The 21,455-nt window shown below is 49.0% G+C and overlaps 1 protein-coding gene across 1 annotated transcript in view; it reads left to right on the top strand.

Moving 5' to 3' along the window:
* CDS2 (CDP-diacylglycerol synthase 2) overlaps positions 1-19,177 on the top strand; it is a 41,309-nt gene extending 22,132 nt beyond the window's left edge. Inside the window, exons 2-13 of the mRNA XM_066237673.1 lie at positions 4,559-4,695; positions 5,984-6,080; positions 7,762-7,859; positions 8,602-8,741; positions 10,439-10,497; positions 10,980-11,062; positions 11,380-11,467; positions 11,949-12,017; positions 12,897-13,049; positions 15,349-15,468; positions 15,888-15,991; positions 16,245-19,177. Coding sequence (XP_066093770.1) covers positions 4,559-4,695; positions 5,984-6,080; positions 7,762-7,859; positions 8,602-8,741; positions 10,439-10,497; positions 10,980-11,062; positions 11,380-11,467; positions 11,949-12,017; positions 12,897-13,049; positions 15,349-15,468; positions 15,888-15,991; positions 16,245-16,374 — 1,278 coding nt within the window. The 3' untranslated portion in view covers positions 16,375-19,177. The remainder of the gene's footprint in view (positions 1-4,558; positions 4,696-5,983; positions 6,081-7,761; positions 7,860-8,601; positions 8,742-10,438; positions 10,498-10,979; positions 11,063-11,379; positions 11,468-11,948; positions 12,018-12,896; positions 13,050-15,348; positions 15,469-15,887; positions 15,992-16,244) is intronic.
* Positions 19,178-21,455: the final 2,278 nt, after the last annotated feature.

Genomic DNA, 21,455 nt, shown 5'->3' with positions numbered 1-21,455 from the left:
ACCTAAATTCAATCACGGAAAGTGCCCCCGTATTGTCTGGAAGTGAAATGGTTCCTAGCCAGAGTTAGGTTTTAAAAAGCTGGGTCTCCTACACGCTCTTTTGTGTCTGTTCTCTGGAGTGCTCAGGGTGGCGGGCAGCTCCCTGTGGGGGTACTTAAAGTGCAGTAGCCCATCCGGAGTGGCTGAACGCAGAGTGTGTGTGTGTGTGTGTGTGTGTGTGTACCTGTGGAGGTACTTAAAGTGCAGTAGCCCATCTGGAGTGGCTGAACGCAGAGAGAGAGTGTGTGTGTGTGTGTGTGTGTGTGTGTACCTGTGGAGGTACTTAAAGTGCAGTAGCCCATCTGGAGTGGCTGAACGCAGTGTGTGTGTGTGTGTGTGTGTGTGTGTGTGTGTACCTGTGGAGGTACTTAAAGTGCAGTAGCCCATCTGGAGTAGCTGAACGCAGTGTGTGTGTGTGTGTGTGTGTGTGTGTGTGTGTGTGTATCACATTATAGTAGGCTTTTGGAGCACAGAGTATGGACATAATGGGGATTCTAAACTTTCAGAATAGGGCTCTTCCTATTTGATCCTTTGTTCTTGTCAAATGGAATTAGCATTAGAAAAGCTAGAAATATTTTCTTGGCTATTTCTAACACTGTAGGCAAACACACACTTGGCATTTTGGATGAGTGATACCTAGGTCCCTGACACTCTTATTAAGGATAAACCTGTAATTTCTCTCCCGGGGATGAGTCTGGAAGTGGTCAGTTGCCCTTGGCAGCTGCCACAGGGTTTGATTAAGGAGATGCAAGCAGGTATTGAGCAAAAAGGTTAGGCTCAGCCTGATGGCTTTCCTCCAGGACAGGGGTTGTAATTTGCATGTAAAGCAGTGCAAAACACAGTTTGTGTAAGTTATGGAGTCACTCAGTAAATAAAACTGACTCATCTGACTGCAGTGCCAGCAGAAGGGACAGAGTTGTTGGGAGCATAACCAGCCAAGGCACGAGCACAGCAGGTTCTCCAATGACATCGTCCCGTCCACCTGGTTTTGTTATGACGCTGAGGAGATGCTGTAGGAACTTACCTCTTGTTTATATCAGTTAGCCCGTGGCAAAATTGGTTTCTTTATTTGTCCTTCCACTGCAGTTCCAAGAACCCCTTGACAGCCTCAGTGAGGACTTTTAATGAAATATCCTTGAACAGGAAAGGAGAAGAAAAAGCCTAGTTGACGGAACTGCTTTTTTTCTCTTCCTGGTTGTTAGCTCCTTTTAGGCACACATGGGCAGAATGTTAATATATTTCCTTTAACAGGTACAAACTGAGTTGGCATCTGGGAAAGAAATGCGGTGTGTGGTGGGGAGTCCCATCTGCTTGGAGCCCAGTTGACATAGTGCCCAGGGCTCCTGTCCAGCCTGGCCACAGCCACACTTTTTTTGGTCATGCTCTGACCATCTCCACTGGTGGGTGTCACTATGGAGTCTTGAGAAATACTGAGGTTGGAGGGTGGGCCCCTGATCCCAACTGTTGACCGAAAGGGAGCCTCAGAGGGATGCTGTCCAGTAAGCTTTTGTAAGCCCAAGCCAGGCCTTCCGCAGAGCCTGAGAATTCAGAGGGAATGGGAAGAGGGAGGATTTTTCACCTTGAGAATAAAGAGTAAGTCAGTCCTAAAGATGCTGTTCGGACGGAGCCAGGCCTCTCCCCAGGCCTGAAAAGCCAGCCCTCCCAGCCCTCTGCTCCCCTGGTCCTCCCTTGTTGCCTCTCTTGCTTCTGTGCTGGTCTGAGCCCCAGGTCAGGGCTGGGGTTAGTTTCTGGGCAGCAGTGGTTGTGAGAGGCCTTTGGAACACGAATTTCTCCAAAAGCAACCACAGGTCTTACCCAGGAGACTTCATGGGTCCGCCTCCCTCAGTCAGTGCTTCTGCTGTTCCCTGTAGGACCTACGTGAAGGGGGGGGGGGGCTTTTTCCCTTCCTTTTAATGCCCCACTTTTGTTTCCTGTTTACATCAGCACCACAGCCCCCTCGGGAAACGGCTGAGGAAGTGCAGAGGATGGCTGGTGATTGAGATGGACTCTGAGAGACTGGGTCTGCTCCACTTAGCCTCTCATCTGGGCCCTTGGGTTGACCAGGAGGGAGGGAGGGAGGATGTGAAGGAAGGGAGGGAGGAAGGAGGGGATATCTGGGGGCTAGCCGGGCTGAGATGGCTTGAAGCAGCAAGGCAGACTCTCCCTGTTGCCTTGTGCTGTCCCAAAACTACTAAGCCCGGTCCTCCTCCGACCTGCCAGCCAGCAGGGAGGGGTGGGAGTGTCACCGGTCTGTTCATCCCAGGCCCCCACCTCTTGAGAATAACAGTCACAGTGGCTTTGTAACAGTTGTCGATCTCTTACTACTTTCTGCCTCAAGATACCTCTCCACCTCACCCCCTCCTAGCCAGAAGGGAGAGGACTCACATCTGGCGTTGCTGCAGGAAACAGTGCTGGGCTAACATAAGAGGCCTGGGGTGGGGATGGGGGTGGGGGTGGGGGTCAGTGCAGAGCCAGAGCTTCCTGCCCCTCCCTGCAGCGGCTCTGCCTGGCTCCTTCCTGCCCTCCTGCCTGAGGAACCAGCAGCCTTTGTGAGTCTCCCTGACAACAGGATGGATAAGTTAAAAATAACCCTGTGCTGGGGCCTGTGTGTGTGAGCGAGTGTGTGATGCGCACAGCACAGGCCTCCTCGCCTGCTGTGCTCCAGCTCAGCCCTGTGGCTTCTGGAGGCTCTGGCCGAGCAAGTGTTGGGAGGCCTCCGTGGGGCCCCTGTGCTCGCATGGGAAGCCCCTTGGGTGAGATAACCACTGAGCATCCTGACCTCATATTACTGATCATTGCAGGTGGGGTGGGGGTGATAATGTCAAGACAAAAAATGGAAAGCTGTTTGGAATGCCTCTGTTTTCAGTCTCACTGAGAAGGGATACTTTTGGGGGTGTTGCTGTGTTTCAGAACATTTCATGGTGGTAGAATGGGACACAGTCCTGGGTGGGAATTTGGTTGCTTCTCTTCAGTGAACCCCCACAGGGAAGATGGGCCCTTTTTGGGTCCCTTCATAAGGTGAGGACACGGAAGTAGAGGCACATGCATGACTTGCCCAGAGCCAGCTGGCTCAGCTGCGGCAGATAAAGGAGCAGCGACCCCCACATCAGATGAGACTACCTGTCTCGGCCCTTTCCCGAAGCCTTTCTCTGTGTGAGCAATCCTGTACTAAAGGTCTTCTGTTCTGTGGTGTTACCACAGTTGTAGTTGAATTTAGAAATGGCTGTTTCCATGAGAGCCGGGGCTGGGTAACCCCTTACCACGCCTGGAATTTACGCCTCGTTTCCTCCTTCCCCCCAGTAGTGAGGATTTCACTGTGTGCCAGGCATGGGGGGTCATGAGAACAAGGTGTCTTGGTTCCCATCTTTAGGGAGCAATAGACAGTTAATTACAGATCTCCTTCTAAGCCCCACCACGGGCCAGTGCCGAGAAGTCTGAGTGTCAGAGGGAATGACTGGGTGGGGTGGGGATAGAGGAGGCGGGAGATCATATTAGCAGCCGAGTACTTCAATCCGGGATGTATAAAAAACTCCTACACATCAAGAAGAAGGGCAGACAACTCGGTGGTAAATGGCCAATGACTTGACAGACACTTCCCAAAGGAAGATGTCTAAATGGATCGCTGTGAGTGCCATCTGTCAGTCACCTGACTAAGCCCAGTCCTCAGGCCATGTTTGGGTCTTTCCCACAGATTCCTAAATGGTACTCAGTCTTATATCTTTATTAGGGAAATTAAAGTTGTTAGTTCAACTTAAATATGTTTGCACACATACGGTATATATAACAAAATCTTTGAAGATGTGGTATAACATCTTTTTGCCATTTCTAGTTTACCTAGTTTTGAATTTCTTACCAAAAATAAATAAATAAAATGGATGCCAAGATGCTTAAATAAAAGAAAATCTAGTGAAATGAACATATTCAAGTCAAAAGACCTGGGTTAACAGGCGTCTCCGAGCCCGTTTCTTTGTAAACGGGGATCTTCCTCTGTTCCTTCTCTTCCTCCCAGAACTGCTCTCAGGGTCATGGGTTTGGGAAATGCTCTTAAGTCTGTGAAGGGCTACACAAATACTAAGTGGTATTGTTACTCGTCGCAACTGTATATTTTAAAATCCCTTAAGAAATAAAAGCTCTGAGAAGTAGGATGAGGAATGAGGCCCAGATGAAGTGCAGCTGTGCAGCCCCTTTGCAACCTTTGGATAAGGAGCGCCCTCTTCCTCTTTTGGACTGTTCCCTCCCCGCCCCCCATCAGGCAGTGGGGACTGAGTGGCTTGGGGCTGTGGTCACCCTCCTGAGGGGCAGATGCATGTCTCTCGCAGTGGAGAGAGGGCTACCTTGGCACATGTCAGAACAATGCCGGGATCGCTGTGAGTCCCATCTGTTGTGTCACCTGACTATGCCAGGTTCTGAGGCCCAGTTTGGGTCTTTTCCCACAGATTCCTATGACAGGCATGTACTTCTTCTCGGTACCCTTCTCAGCATTTTTGACCCTTTCCTCTTCTGTTTTTCTTTGGTGTAGGCGTCGGAGGCAGAAGTAAAGGCAGATGGAGAGACTGCATCGGACAGTGAGAGCCGAGCGGAAGCTGCTCCCCAAGTAACCTCTGCAGACGATACCCCAGAGGTCCTCAACAGGGCCCTTTCCAACTTGTCTTCAAGGTAACGTGCTTAGTGATGCAGGTGCTTGGTAGTGTCCGAGTGCCATGGAAGGCCCAGACCCCTCAACCCAAGTACCCCCAGCCTCTGTCCAGGGCTTCATTGAGTGGCAGTTTTTTTTGTTTTGTTTTGTTTTTTTTTAGAGAGAGAGAGCCAAACAGGGATAGGCGAGCAGGAAGAATGAGAGATGAGAGGCATCATCTTGTGGTTGTGGCACGTTAGTTGCTCATTGATTGCTTTCTCAAATGTGTCTTAACCTTAGGGGGCTCCAGCTGAGCCAGTGACCCTATGCTCAAGCCAGTGACCCCGTGCTCAGGCCTATGACCCTGCACTCAATCTGGATGAGGCTGTGCTCAAGCTGGCGACATTGAGGTTTCGAACCTGGGTCCTCAGCATCTCACGTGGATGCTCTATCCACTGTGCCACCACTTGATAAGGCTGAATGGCATCTTACCAGGAGCTGCGAGCACAGCCTGGAGGGGTCTGGCAATTGAAGAGTGCTCTAGGCTTGGATGGGCGGGGCAGTTCAAGAGGTAGAAAGGTGGACAGAGTGGTAGTGTGCAAGGTCACTGACACAGCACATGTGGAGAGATGGTCCCTGGGCTTTGTGACTCATGGATGCCTGCTGTTCACAGAGGAGCCCAAATTTCCAGTTCGAAGTTTAGTTTTTCCTCTCCCACACACGTCCATTGTGGACATTTAAAAATTCTCCTGGAAGAATTGAGAAACATCTTTGCTTGGATGGTTCTAGGGTTGAAGACCTTGAGATTTTGGTCCCTTCAACGTCAGCTACGTGGGTAAATTAAAAACACAAACTAAAACTCTGACCAAGTAGCTCAGTTGGTTAGAGCATGTAGGATTCTACTGCAAGAAATATGTTAATATATGTAATTGTGTGATTATGTGTACACATATATACAGTATATACATACACACACACACATATTTTTTGGAAGGGGGATAGACAGCCATTGAAGCCATCCAAGTAGATACAGAAGGAGAGGGCACTACATTTTCCTTGTGATTTTTGCCTGATTCTTTCATTAAGAGATAAGCTGGGTGTATTTTTCTCAGTGAGCACCCACTGAGTTTGGTGTGGGTGGGGCATTGGCTCCCACCAGCATGTGGCTAGTTTGTCCTTCCGGGTGAAGGAGATGCTCCCGGAAAGGGATGACCCGGAAAGGGATGACCTCAGGCTCTCTTCCCCAGGAAGAGCCAGTCCCCTTGGGATTGTGCTTCCGTTCTTTCTGGGCTCCTAACATGTTTTCTCCTTTCCTCCTCTCTAACTCAGATGGAAGAACTGGTGGGTGAGAGGCATCCTGACTTTGGCCATGATTGCGTTTTTCTTCGTCATCATTTACCTGGGACCAATGGTTTTAATGATAATTGTAAGTGCCATTTGCATGCTTATTTTAGTTCTGCCTTTAGTGTTTCATGCAGGATCAGTCATCTGAAGTGCCACATGCTGGGTTAGTTCTGGGAATCATTTGGGGTCTGGGCTCCATAGAACTTTTCTTCCTTAGAATATCTGTGACTTCTCCCTTTTTAGTAGCCAAGTGGCATAGGCCAATTATATGTGGTTAAAGATACCTCTTCACTTTAAAGCATTTTTTATTCTTTTTCCAAGTGAGAAGAGGGGAGACAGAGAGACAGACAGGTGCCCCAACCAGGATCCACCCAGCAACCCCTGTCTGGGGCCAGTGCTCTGCCCATTTGGGGCCATGCTTACAACTGAGCTATTTTTAGTGTCTGAGGTGGAGGCTCCACAGAGCTGTCCTCAGCACCTGGGGCCAATATGCTCAAACCAATTGAGCCATGGCTGTGGGAGAGGGAGAGAGAGAGAGTGAGAGAAGGGGAAGGGGTTGGGGTAGAGAAGCAGGTAGTCACATCTCCTGTGTGCCCTGACCGGAATCAAACCTGGGACATCCACATGCCAGGCCGACGTTCCACCACTGAGCAAACCGGCCAGGGCCCACTTTAAAATTTGATTGTATTATTTCAACTGTTTGATTTTACTATGACCCCTGCTGTGACTTTGCGTCTTGGTTTTGTTTATTGTTTTCCTGGGACCTCATTCACTGGCTTAGGCCTTTCATTAAGAAATTCCAATCAGTCCCTGGATGGATACATCAGTGGATAGAACATTGTCCTGGCGGGGTCTATCCCTGATCAGGGTACATATGAGAAGCAATCAATGAGTACACAACTAAATGGAACAACTAAGTGGAACAGCAAGTTAATGCTGCTCTCTCTCTACCCCCATCCTTTTTTCCCTTCCTCCCTCCTTTTCTCTCTCTTTCTCTTTCTCTCAAATCAATGAAAAGATAAAAAAATAGCCTGACCAGGCAGTGGCACAGTGGATAGAGCGTTGGACTGGGAAGTTGAAGGACACAGGTTCGAGACCCTGAGGTCGCCAGCTTGAGCGCGGGCTCATCTGGCTTGAGCAAAAAGCTCACCAGCTTGGACCCAGGGTCGCTGGCTCCAGCAAGGGGTTACTTGGTCTGCTGAAGGCCCGCGGTCAAGGCACATATGAGAAAGCGATCAGTGAATGACTAGGCAACGCACAACGAAAAACTAACGATTGATGTTTCTCATCTCTCCGTTCCTGTCTGTCTGTTCCTGTCTGTCCCTCTCTCTGACTCTCTCTCTCTGTAATAATAATAAAAAAAAAGATAAAAAAATAACCCAGTGCACAGTGCTTCTCTTTTAGTCTTCCCACTGTTGTGGACAGGGTCAGGTGACTAACAACTGACTGCTATAGCAGTTGGGGATTTTCAAATATTTGTAGTCAAAGTCAAAGGGAAAGAAATTGACTAAGTCCTGAGAAGTTCTAGAAGAGAAAGTTAATTGAAACTTTAAGAGCATGTATTTATTGTGAGAAATTGGACCTGTTCTGTGTGACATAAAAGTCTACAGTGCTGTATGGGATGCCGTGAGAGAGAAAAGAGCCAAATCACTATGGAACTGACAGTTTTCTTATATACCAGTGGTTTTTCTTGAAGGCTCATGACTGTTAGAGCTTGAGAATTGGGGAGTTAATGAGTATCCTCATTCTTGTGTGTCCTGCAGGTGATGTGTGTTCAGATAAAATGTTTCCACGAGATTATCACTATTGGCTACAATGTCTACCACTCCTATGACCTCCCCTGGTTCAGGACCCTCAGCTGGTAAGCCTTCCAGCCCTGTTGGGACCTTTAACAGATACGGATGATGAGTGCTTTGTGGTCGATAACCTACAGTGGTGGGTTGGAGAGGAGTGATGGCCACAGACTTGCATAGCACCTTCGAGACCCGAGTATTTCATAGGCCAGACTGCGTGGCTGGCCTCGAAGGAGTCTTTAGTGGTTATCAGGAATCTGGAGTTTTCCTCAGATGAAAGTGGACTGCCTGACATTCTATAGAAGTAAATGCCGGGAAGGCAGCTATCATGTTAGATCGGGCAAGGTTTTATGAAGAAAACGTATTTGCACAGTAGGAGAAGAAGGGTAAGTGAAGAGGACACACTGGCAGGAAAGAGACAGGAGCAGAGCAGACAGGTGACCAAGCCGGAGTGAACTGTCCTGGTCGGCACGCAGGGTTCCGCGTGGGGACAGTGGGGACAGTGGAGATAAGGCTGGGAGGCAGGGTGAGGCGTGTTACCTCATAGTCTGAGTGTTCTTGGTTAGGTATAAAAAGTCTACGCAAGGGGCAGAAACTAAGTCCCAGGTTTGTGGTAAATGGAGGCTGAAGGAGAGCGGCCACAAGTTTCTAGATAAACTCACCTACGGTGTCACTAGCGAACAGGGACCATGGGGGTCTTGAGTGTTGGGGAGACTGCCGTTCTGTCCTCTCCTCGGGTTTTCTGACAGCCTCGCCGTAAAGGACAGGCTGCGTGTGCTCCCCGCAGCAATGACCTGTCTTCATTTCCAGGTACTTTTTGCTGTGTGTAAACTATTTCTTCTACGGCGAAACAGTGACGGATTATTTCTTCACTTTGGTCCAGAGAGAGGAGCCGTTGCGGATTCTCAGCAGATACCACCGGTTCATTTCCTTTACTCTCTACCTGATAGGTATGCCCGGATGCTCACCAGTCTGTCTGTCCGGTTTTGTATGTCTGCTGAGTAGGAATCGGCAGTTTCTTGATTAATGTAAAGCTCTGATAATGTTAACTCTGACCACGCAAGGGAGAGAGCAGAGGGCTGTGCCCTGTGTGAGCTGTAGCAACTCTGTACCAAGACAGGTGAGACTGAGGGGCTCTGGGTGTGGGGACAGCAGCCTGTGCCCTGGAGGACAGCCAAGCATGGTCCTGCCATGACTCCTGTTGGCAGAGAGTCTGCATTGTGCCCAAAACAAAATCTTCCTGTTTTTGTAAACGTGGACCACTTGGATTTATTAAAATATTGAAATATAAAAATATTACATTATTTGAGAGTCTAGAAAGTAGATTACAAAAGAGCACACTATTTTTGTACATTCATACCTATATTTTTGCATAAGCAAAATTCTAAAAGGATGTAAAATTAAAATTATATACAGGAAAGCCACCAGTTTTTATCACTGACACATAAAAGCAGGCCGCCATCTTTAAGAGCGTCTTCTTAGGGGCCCTCCTTGAAGGACAGATATTGCAGTGTGGTGCGAATTTTACTGATTTGCATTTTAAAGACTGATCTCTGAGGGGCTTTGAGCTTAGTCCTTCTGAGTCTCAGTGAGCCCTTTTGTAATTAATCTAGAGCTAAAACTGGGAACTTATGGTGAGGAGTTAGTCGGATACATTAAAACTTGCCAAACAGTGAAGCGCAGGTCAATGTAAGCTCAGTTCAGACGGCACTAGTTCTGATGAGGCTAGTGTTTTCTATCGCTGCCTTCAAAGCTAGTTTGAGGCGCACGACAAAGTTATTCCGACCTAAATTTGTCTGACCTATTTTTGATCAGCTCTGTGACACCTGGGTATTAAAATACAAAATCCACTGCTAAGGGGTCTGCAGACAGTGAGGGTGTTCAGAGGGCAGGCCTCAGACCCTGAGCTCCCCCAGCAGGAGGGCAGGGTGTTGAATGGCCACAGGCTCTCTTCTGGGCAGGACTGCTTTTGAGGGGCCCAGCACACTATCGGGTACTAGTCCTTTTCCTTACTGGGGAAGCGGGTGGGGCTGCAGCTGTTTCTTGCCACCATATGCATCAGTGTGAGAGAGAGGCAAGGGCGGCCTCCACTCCATACCTGGGGCATCTTCCCTTCACCAGACGTCTTCACTGGGGTGGAGGTCAGCAAGCTTTTTCTTAAAAGTCCAGATAATAAATATTTTAGGCTTTGAGGGCTCGAGTCTCTGTTGCAACTCCCCACTCTGCCCTTGTAACAAAAGCAACCACAGACAATATGTAAACAAACAGGCATAGCTGTGGGCCGTGAGTAAAATTTTAGTTATACAGTACACTCAGGTGGCTGGCCAGACTTGTTTGCTGGCCGCTGCTCTATCTGGTGAGCAGTGGTCTAAATTGAGTGTAGTCTGCAAGATTTAAAGGTAGTGCCTTCCTTTGATTGTCTTGAAGGAGTTATTTTTTCACTTTTGATTGCTATCTGAAGAACTAGTCCATGTCTTCTTCCCTCCTCCCTTACCTGGGGTTTGGAATTGTGCTCTGGCTAACTACTGCCAGGAAGTTAGCCAAAAGATCACAATCATGATCATGTCCACAGGTAAAGGAAACGACTAGGACACAGGTAAATGCAGAACGTGATTCATTTTGCCCTTTCTCTTCCCTCTTGAACCAGGATTCTGCATGTTTGTATTGAGTCTGGTCAAGAAGCATTACCGCCTGCAGTTCTACATGGTAAGGGAACTGTGTGAGTGTGGGTGCGCGCAGTTTATTAGCAAGCTATTAATTGCTCGACCTTGTTTAACTATTTGTCTCAGTTTTCCTCATCCCTCTTGCCAGGCCGGGTTCTAGTTTCTTACTGTCCTGCCTCAGCACCCCAGGCATTACCCATCCATAGAGAGCCTACAGCACTTTCTCAACTTGAACGTGTTCCCTTCCGAGAACCCCAGGCACTCAGTAAATACTTACAGTACCCGGGTTTCCAGAGCGCAGAAGGACTTACTCCTAGTGAGCCCTGTGGTCCTGACTGTTGATGGGGACTGTTTGCTGGGCGACAGAGGTTCTCCCAGAGGCCTGTTCTGTGCCTTTTCACTACTGATAAGGCAGGTGCAGAAGCAGATATCTTTCCTACCAATTTTCTGCATGGTATTGACTGTTACTTGAAGTTCCTTTCAAGTAAACCAATAGGTAAAGTTAACTCTTTTCTTCTTTTGCAGTTTGGCTGGACCCATGTAACCTTACTGATTGTTGTCACCCAGTCACATCTTGTTATTCACAACCTGTTTGAGGGAATGATCTGGTGAGTGAGGGAATTTTCCCTTTTATTTGCGGGTGTTTCTTATGGGCAGGTGCCTTACCTTCTAAGCCAGTGGTTCTCACCCTACGCGACATTAGAATCCCTTGTAGGGATGGTTACAACATACCTTGTTGCATCTAACGCACTCTAACCAGCTAAGCTGCCCAGCCACAGCTGGTATTTTAAAATTTTAAGTTATTTCTTAATAGGTAACAAATTCTCTGTGAGTTATTTTGATACTGGAATTTATGAAGAGTATTATCTTGCAGGCTTCCGAGGTATTAATCTTGACAGAGTCAATTCTTTGGTTTATTTCCTAGGTTCATTGTCCCCATTTCTTGCGTAATCTGTAATGACATCATGGCCTATATGTTCGGCTTCTTCTTTGGTCGAACGCCACTCATCAAGGTAAGTGGATCACTGTAACGTGAAATATCACCATGAGGGAAGGGTGGTGCTTTCGAATGAGTAGATCAGCGTGGGACACAGGAGGTCTAGCTGGTGGGTGTACCTTCATGTCATCCTGGAGAAAGGCTGGTCCTAAACAGTTTTAGGAGAAAAATCAAAGGAAAATGTTGAGTTACCCACAGGAACAAAAAAGCTAATAGAGAAAATATTTTTATAGACCATACGAGCACATTTTGGAGGCTCTAATCTGAATTTGAGTATTGCTGTTTCATTAGCATACTATTTTATAATGAGATAATTTGAATGCCTTACTAAAACAGAAAGGAAACTGAGGGGAATCAGGTAGGGGACAAGGAAACCAAGCATGGAGGTATTTTAGAAGGGGAGGTGGTTAACTGAGGGAGGTTTTTAACAAGTATTCATTGTTCCCAAAGTCAGAGTTATCAAACGCTCTTTCTTAGACCTTGTTCTCCATCCACAGCTGTCACCGAAGAAGACCTGGGAAGGCTTCATTGGGGGCTTCTTTGCTACTGTGCTCTTTGGCCTGCTGGTAGGTGGTGGCTCCCAGCTGGGTGGAGGAGTGACAGGGGCCTCACACCCATCTGTGAAGTCTGGTCAGGGCTAGCGAGCCTGTCTCCAAGGCCAGAGAATCTGTCCTGTGGATGGGACCTGGCCCTGAAGAAGAGCACCAGCATGGCACACTCTGTAACTGGCACGGGCAGCACCAGCTATTCACCCGCCAGTTTTCAAGTAGGGTCTTAGCTAGGGAGCGGGGGGCTGTGTGCGCCTTGTGCTCCTCATGCTGAGGCATGCGACACTCGGCGGATGGCATTCCTGTCGGGCACTTGATATTTAAGGTTGAGAGTAAGAGTGGGGTGAGATACGCCACTCCAGCCCAGAGTTCCTCCTGTATGCGCTGCCCGGAGGGGATGATCTCCCAGCCCTTCTGAGTGCCTCTTCCTGCTCTGACCCTGGGCCAGTCCCCCTTTGCAGTGCTGTCCGTGTGTCCTCAGTGCCTACTTCCTCAGCGCCTTCCTCCTGGCTGCCTGCCTCCCCCTCTGCCATTACCCCACCTCCTGCCTTCAGTTAGCACCACCCGAAGAGATCTGAGAAAGTGGGCTGTAGCGCCCCTAAGTGGGAAGAAACTTCTTACAGTCTTCTGCCACATTCCTTAGGCTTTTCCTGGATTCATTCAGGACCTGGGTGTTTGGGCAAGTATGTGTGCACCCTCAGTGGGCTGTGAGCCCTCTCCCCACCCCAGTTCAGGTGGAATACACATGTGGGGAGACCTGGCCTCTGACTCAGTGCATGGCTTGCAGTTAGAGGGTGCCGGGCAGTGTAAGGGACGTGGCCAAACCAGTGTGTCTGTTGCCCGGGCAGGATGGCGGCACTTGTCTCCTTTGCCTGTTTCTCTGTTCTTCATCCTCAGCTGTCCTATGTGATGTCTGGGTACAGATGCTTCGTCTGCCCCGTGGAGTACAACAATGACACCAATAGCTTCACTGTGGACTGTGAGCCCTCGGACCTGTTTCTCCTGCATGAGTACAACATTCCTGAGGTGATCCAGTCGGCCATCGGCTGGGTACGCGCTGCTCCCGCGGTGGTACTAACCTCAGTGGGATAGTGGCCACAGGAGACAGCCCCCTCTCCACCATCGCTTCCCTCAGAAAAGCCACCTTCCTCTCCCCAAAGCTGTAGGCCCCAGGATGAAGGGGAATTGTTCACGTCAGTTCCCAGGGAGGCCAGGAGGAGACCTTTCCCACTTCCGATCATTAGGACCAGTGATTCTCCAAGTGTGCTTTGAGGATCCCAGGAAGACCCTGATATCCTTTCAGGGCCTGTGAGGTCATAGCTATTTTCATAATAAACAGTGACATTATTTGCCCTTTTCACTCTGTTGACAGAGGCACTGGTGGGCACACCTGCTGACAACTTAGCGTGAGTGAGGGCAGTGGCACTAGGTGAGGGTGAATCATTGGATTCCTCGTGCCCTGCCCTCTCAAAAAGCAAGCCAGTTCCTCGTAAGGCAAAATAGTAAAATTATTAATTTGATTAAATCTTGACCCTTGAACACACCTTTCTAATATTCTTTGTACCAAAATGAACAGTATGATAAAGCACTTTTGCTGATTCCTAACGTCCTGGTCACCCAAAGGGAAAGCATGTGGGCCTTGCTTGTGTTACGAACAGACCTAGCTGCTTTTTTAGAGAAACATAATTTTTGCTTGGAAAAACCTGACAAACTGAAGTGTCTTAGACATGGGTAATTGACAGACATTTTTCTTGAACATGAATGAAGCGAGCCTGTCACTTCAAGGAACAGCTGACAGTGACTGTTAACAATGATAGCATGTGGCTTCTATGGAAGTGGGGTTTTAGAGATGGAGTGTCTTCCCTGAGCTCAGCAGCTTCCGGGAAGGGTTTCCCGATGAGACTGTGGAATTCTAGTATAGAATGTTTTGACATTGTACAGCTTCAATGTGTCTGCATTCAGAAGGCTGGCATACCTCAGTGAACCAGTATTTTCTAAATGTCCAGTGCATGGGGTTACCCAGTCATGCATGGGTCAAAGGTCCATTCAAAGTGCTAGGTAGGCCAAAGGATTTTATTGCAAAAGTTCATTGATAGGATTATAGATTTCATGCTGCACCAAATTTTTAAGGAACTACGTCTTACCAAGTTCTGGTGTAGCATCAAAGATTATGCATAACTAGAAAGCCCGGCGGTCATATGAAATGACCACTGTTCTAGATATTATAAATTGTAATTAAAATGATTTGTGCAAAGGTGTCTGCTAATTCAAACAGAATTACCCAGGGCAGGCGGTGAGGACGCCCCTTTGCTTACTGCCCCACGGGGTTTCCCCCTTCTACTTGCTTAATTGCTTAAAGTAGAGTGCAATGAAGGAAACCACTGGCGGTACATTTCTTAAGAGCCACCGCTAGCTCAATAAATAAAGGTGATTTAAATAATAAAATGTTAATTCACATGTCAAAGATCTCTTTGTACACAACATTTCTTGTGTAGATCTTTCCATCATTTTTAAGCTCTCGCCTTGCAGAGGACCATTAGTTATTTTTAATTTTATGTCTGTTCTTTCATGAACTCTTGAACAGGCAACATAAAGTTGACTGTGTCCAAATACAGGCTCAGGTAAAAAAATGCCAACACGCTTAAGCTTTTGGCCCTGAGACTTATTGATGATCATAGCAAAGGCAAGTTTTACAGGAAATTGTCTACGTCTCAATTGAAACGGCAACCCTGTTTGAGATGGAGCCAAATCAATTCTTGGAATGACATGTATTTTTACCTTTAGAGGAGCCAAAGACTTAGCTATTATGACATTATTTTTCAATTGGAGAACCTCTAGTCTTGTACCATTGCAAAGACCCCTTCTGGTGTTAAGATTTCTTAACAGCATAATAATTGCTCCAATCTTTAACCTCAATTTGTGAGGTGGCATGCCAGAAGGCGGGACTATTTGAATGCCGTGGCAACTTCACCCCATTGGCTAGTACAGTTACGCAAGCAACCAATAAGCTATCGGCGACAAACAGACACTTAAGCCGCATATAATAAAGATTATCTGCAGAGAGAGTAGTCAGACACCCTTCCTTTTCTCAATTACGTGTCTGTGTAAGGCTGCATCGTCTTCATGTGCTTCAGCCAAACCAGCATATGATGCAAGAGATTGAATGACAGCTCCCTTAATGTTTTTAAGACATTACAGGTTAAAAATAAGTTGGCCTTCTTAGTAATTATGTTTTATTTTTAGAGGGGTGGGGGGAATAGAGTTAGTTGCATAAAGCATTGTTTATATTAACATGTACTGAGGCTGGGCCTCTAGGCATCTTGACTTTTACTTCATTTATTCTTCTTAGAAAATCGTCCGGATGTACCCCTTCCAGATTCACAGCATCGCCCTCTCCACCTTTGCCTCGCTCATTGGCCCCTTCGGAGGCTTCTTCGCAAGTGGATTCAAACGAGCCTTTAAAATCAAAGTAGGAAAAGCCCCTTCTCTGTTCCTCTCACTGTCTCCCAGCCAGGCCCCTTTCCACCTTTTCTGCCTACCCCCCACCCCCTGCCCCCCATCAACCACCACTCCCTGCAAACTACCGGGCTATCAGTGTGCGCTCTTCACAATGCATGGAGTGTAGGGAGGTTAAATAAAAAGACATTGTTTCCAAGAAAATTGAATAGTTGGATTTTCCATTTGTTAATATCTTACACCTTTCTTTAAAAAGAACTTTGTAATTTAGTAAGATCACATCCTGTTACAGCCTCAGCCTCTGAGTCAGTGCTCGCTCCGCTGTTTCCCTGTTTCCCTCAGCTGGTCCGGGCAGCAGCCGGGCGCTGAGGGCCACAGGCAGGGCTTGGTCTCGGCTGAGTCCGGGCTCACCGGCCCTTCTGCCTCTGACAGGACTTTGCCAACACTATTCCTGGCCACGGGGGCATCATGGACCGCTTTGACTGCCAGTATCTGATGGCTACCTTTGTCAATGTGTACATCGCCAGTTTTATCAGGTACGGTGCCTTTCCATCTGAACGGGGGTGGATTTTTAAATAGGGGGAAATTCTAGAGATTGAGCTACATCTCAGTTTTATGGAAAGCATCCCGAATATGAATGCAGCTTACCGTTGCTACTGTTTGTTTATGGATTCCCTGAGGCCCCTCTCTCTGTGAGTAGAGAGTCCAGAGGTGGCAGCTGCCACTCGGATCATCGGGCCCTCCCAGGCGCTGGGCCTGCCCGTGTCACTTGGTCACGTTCTCTTCCAGGGGCCCGAACCCGAGCAAGCTGATCCAGCAGTTCATGACCTTGCGGCCAGATCAGCAGCTCCACATCTTCAACACGCTCAAGTCTCACCTGACCGACAAGGGGATGCTGACAGGGGCCACAGAGGACTAGGGGCGACGAGGGCTGTGAGGGGCAGGTCCGTGCGAGCCCCGCTGGTGGCACTGAGACAAGGACGAGGCTTCAGCTCACTGTCTTTTTTTCTTTTTTTAAAATTTTTTTGGTAGACGTTTTTTATCTGTGAGTTTTAAAAATATTCTGTACATACAATCTCTGTGCTTATGATTTGGGTTGTAGGTAAACGACGGCTTTGAGTTGGAAAGAAGTCATGGGGGTAAAACCATTTCGGTTTTTTAAAACAAGTCTGAAAAGCCTGCAGGACCGGTGCCCAGCTCAGGAGTGGCTGCTGGCGCTGCCGGCTCTCACCAGGTGAACTGGGCTTGGTCAGAGCGTGGCTGCTGGCGCTGCCGGCTCTCACCAGGGGAACTGGGCTTGGTCAGAGCGTGGCTGCTGGCACTGCCGGCTCTCACCAGGTGAACTGGGCTTGGTCAGAGCGTGGCTGCTGGCGCTGCCGGCTCTCACCAGGGGAACTGGGCTTGGTCAGAGCGTGGCTGCTGGCGCTGCCGGCTCTCACCAGGTGAACTGGGCTTGGTCAGAGCGTGGCTGCTGGCGCTGCCGGCTCTCACCAGGTGAACTGGGCTTGGTCAGAGCGTGGCTGCTGGCGCTGCCGGCTCTCACCAGGGGAACTGGGCTTGGTCAGAGCGTGGCTGCTGGCGCTGCCGGCTCTCACCAGGTGAACTGGGCTTGGTCAGAGCGTGCCTGTTGGCACTGCCGGCTCTCACCAGGTGAACTGGGCTTGGTCAGAGCGTGCCTGTTCAGCTGTGGCCGGCCGGTCAGGGCCCCCCGTTCCTGTGTTTGTCCCCAGCAGGGAAGAGGTTCATGGCTCAGGTGTCTTTGCTGCCGGAGAGCTTCCACCTGAGCTGCTGTGTAACCCCTGCCTCGGAGCTCCAGGGACTTTGGCCTCTGTAGGCTGGAGGGACAAGGCTTGTTGCTGGAGGGACAGATAAGCATTCTGTCCACATGAAGTCCTGTGGGACATGAGCTCTGCTTTATGACATGGGTTCACCCTACTTCATCACAGACTGAAAAGTTTTCTTGAGAAAGCACGGAAATGTATTTATAATAGTCTGGTTAAAAAAACCAACCAACCACACTGTAATATTTCAAGTGTATGCAGTAGAATGTACTGTAACCGAGCCCCTTCCCACGTGTTTAGGCTCAGATGGCCCCTAGGGGGCAGTCCAGCTAACCGTGTCTTTTCAGGGACGATGGTGTTCATGTGTGTGCGGTAGACTGGTTGCTGCTGAACCCTTTCTGGGGGCTTTCCCATCAGGCAGGGAGCAGAGGGCTTCTCGTCCGTGCCCTTTGCCTGGCCGACCACTCATGTAGCTGCTGTGTTGTATATATACGATATATTAGTCCTACGGCAGATGTGTATTGTGTATGTGTTTTTTAAAATCCCTTATTTCTTATAGTGATTTCAGTTGTACCATGACTTCTTCACTGAAACCACAAATCCCTGCTTAGAACTCTGGAGAGCCCGACCGAATTAGAGGTTTGACTATTCTGAAGATTAAATGCACACTTTTAACATAATGTGACCAGTTAAATGTAGTTTATATTTTACTGGGGGACCTTTTTTTTAAAAAACAACAACTGTGATGTGTTTTGTTTCCCTTCTTACTTACAGGAGTGGGGTTGACTTTGGGAAGGGGGTACAGGAGAGAGAACCTGGTGCCCGGATGTGTTCAGTTCCTCTGTGCCACGGGTGTTCTCATTGCCACATGAGGGCGTGATGGTCGCTCCGGCACCTGGCCTGCTGCTGGTCTGTTTGGTTTCTGTTGAAAGCAGCCCCCTGCCTCCCTGAGAGCTCACGCGCAGCCCAGGTCACGAGTGTCCGGTGCAGGGCGGACCCCTCTCGCCATTTCAGCTCACGTCACCGCACGACTTTACACGCTCATGGCACTGCCTCAGCTTCTTTCTTCTGAGCTTGCACTTGCGAGTTAGCACACGGCTCTTCTTTTTCAGCCTCAAGTCCCCCTTAAAAACAAAATGTGTTTTGCATGGGGTTTTAGCCCTGGCTGTGGACCCTGGGCGGGGCGGGACGCATCACTCTCTGGCTCCCTGTGTCTGAGCCATCCTCTAATTCCAGTATTCCAGGATTCTGGCTGAGCACGTTCATGTCACCAGAGGCAGCTGTGGGTAATGAGTCCTGTCCCAGGCACCCAAAAAACAAGTGTTTTTAGGCCTTTTCTAAAATATGTGCCCTTAAGATGAGGCAGATCTCAGCAATAATTAAATAGTGGAGGTGATTAGTAATGAATGTAGTTTTCTTACTGAAGAATGAACTTTGTCTCCTGAACCAGAGGCAGAAAGGCCCCTCGTTGTCCGTGGGGCCCTGCTGTAGGCATACGTGGGTCCTGGGGAGCAGGGAGCCTCCGCTGGAGCCCAGCAGCAGAGAGCCACTCTGGAGCAGGGCTGCGTTTGGGATCAGGGTGCCTGGCTTGTTCCTTTATGGAAGTAGTCGCCGATAAGGGAGTTCGGGGGCCTGGAGTCCTGGGGAACAGAAGGAGGTTGCCCACCAGAGCTGCCAGCCAGGCCAGAGGGTCAGCCTGGCTTTAACTGTTTTGGATTTCTCCATATGTTTTCTGCTGAAATAAGAGGAGTTTCCTAGTGGGGTAGTCTGGAGTGTCTGTGTAGCACAATGTTATTCTTTCTCCTCTTTTCTGATGCTATTTCACCATTCAGATAAGATGCAGAGACTGTTTTAACCCTATACCTGTGCAGATGTTAATGGCGTGACTCCCTTCAGATCCATTTCGTGTGTGTGAGAAATAAAATGTGACAATGATGTGCCCTCCCTTGTCATGACTTCAGTGTCTCACTTCTGTGTGTGGCTTTATATTTCCCACCTGTTTTATATTCATAAATACTGTGCAGTCCCAGTTCAGAGGTTTTTGTTTCGTTTTCCAATTTGAATCCTAGACATTCTCACAAGCCTGCAGCCTTGGGTGAGAGTCAGGAGCACCTCGCGGGTGAGGAGGTGGAGGGCCGTTTCAGGGGGAGCGCTTCCCCAGGCTCATGTGGGCCACTGGACTGTCTGCCCACCAGGGCGAGGACCAGGTCGCCCCACGCCCCACTTGCCTGTGTGCAAGGGGCATAAGTGCATCTGAGATTTGACCCCACACCCCACTCCCTCCTTCAAGCTTAGGAGGCCTGACCTGAGCGCCAGGTTGGTTCTTGAGTGGCTTTTAGTGCCTAAGTAGTGAGTAAGGGAGCTGGTGAACCTGGGCATTACAGGAACGGGGGTCCTCTGCAGAGGGCGAGCCTGGGCAGCCTCCCCTCCCCGGGGGTGCTGCGCACGGGACACCCGAGGCTTCCCATTGGGTGCGCTCGCATCCTACGACTACACGTTTTACTCCTGAAAACAAAACCCTCTAAGGCAGCCTGGGCCTTACTATGTTATTTTTTGGCCTGTTTCATATGCTGAACATTTTAGTAGCTGTAATGTAACCATATTTAAAACATTTACTCTTGGTGTTGTATAATTCTATAATGTATGTTTGAAACTAGTGTCTCAGAAGGCGTGAAATGTAACTTTTAATCTTACCCAAGTGGACTTTGAACCCACTTTTATGGTATTTATCTTTTCCCACTGGGCCTCTTATTGTGAGTTGACTTATATTATGCAAGAAGATTCCAAAAGTGTGTTTTAAGGGGGACTAAGCAGACCCTGTGACGGGAGTCTAAGCTAGTGGGGAGTTGGCTGGAGGCTGATTGGAATGGGTCTTTGAGTTCAGATCTGTAGACTGCCAGTGAGATCCCGGCAGGCCCAGGAGCCAGCGTCCCTGATATTGACAGCGGTGAGTTGGGGGAGGGTGTGAACGCTCAGTGACCCTGGTCCCTAAGAAGCCCGTCCAAGGCCAGTTTTCATTACTCTACCAAATGTGGTCCGCCCTTGCTGGAGCTTGTTCCCATGTCCCCACTGCCGTTTGTGTTTTGGAGTAATTCACATCTGTGTCCACCTTGTGATTTTGTCCCGAGAAAAGGGTGGAGTGGGGAGCGGCCACGTGACACGTACCACTGTCCTTCCAAAGTCAGGGTAGGGATGAGAGGTGACTGTCATGGACATGTCACGAGACAGGTCATGTGCTGCAGGGGCTCTGAAGGAGCAGCTGGAACAAACCATCTCTGAGGCAACAGGGCAGGCAGAGCGCCACGGTTAAGAAGATAGAAGTTGGGTTGAAAGCCCTAGGTCTGGACAGGTTTCTAAGTGCAACTCTGACCCAGCCGGGTCTGGTAACGCACCTCCCCTGGGATTGCTGTGAGGGTTTTCTGAGATAATGCACATAAGCATTTAGTGCAGTGCCTGGCACAGTGGAAGCGCTCAGTAAGTGGCAGCTATTTCTGATGCACTCAGTTGGTAATTTGAACCCGAGTTGCTTTAATGCCAGACCGGGTTCTCAGCCGACTACACTGCCACCTGCCCTGCGTGCAGCCTGGGTAGCCAAGGTCTGGAGAGCGACCACACTGTCCTGAGAGAAGCAGTCCAGCTTTAACACCCACCACAGCGTCTGGGTGCTTTGCACTTCACTTAGAATGCCAGCCTGAAAATAAGGAGTGAGGGCGTGAGGCTGTGTTAGAATCTTTATACTTAGCTGGAGTGGTTCGCCTGAGGTCTTGGCCCGTCCTGCTGCCCCTGGTCTGCACCTTCCATGGGGAAAGGCCCTTTCCTCTTGCCTCCACTCCATGGGCGGTGAGGGTCTCTGACTCACAGGACCCCATTGCCCCTCTGGCTAGGGACCGTGCTCTGCATATACAGCTCAGGAACCTGTAGCAGTGCTCTGTGTGAATGTTTTCTTTCTTTTTAAAAATTTTTTTTCCCATTGATTTGAGAGACAGAGAGAGAGAGAGATAAAGAAGCATCACCCAATTCCATTTAGTTGTGCACTCATTGATTGCTTCTCATACGTGCCCTCACCAGGGATAGAACCCGCAACCTCAGCAGGCAGGATGATGCTTTATCCACTGAGCTACTCGGCCACTTCTTAAAAGTTTTAACAGGCTAGAAGCAGGTGACCACTGAGGGGAGATGATGTGGGTGTTTGTGTTGGATTGTAGGTTAAAAGGACCAT

Source organism: Saccopteryx bilineata, chromosome 6 (genome assembly GCF_036850765.1).
Source record: "Saccopteryx bilineata isolate mSacBil1 chromosome 6, mSacBil1_pri_phased_curated, whole genome shotgun sequence".
NCBI classification, from domain to species: domain Eukaryota; kingdom Metazoa; phylum Chordata; class Mammalia; order Chiroptera; family Emballonuridae; genus Saccopteryx; species Saccopteryx bilineata.
The sequence above is the reverse complement of the archived record's forward strand: the minus strand, read 5'-3'. Positions and strand labels throughout refer to the sequence as shown.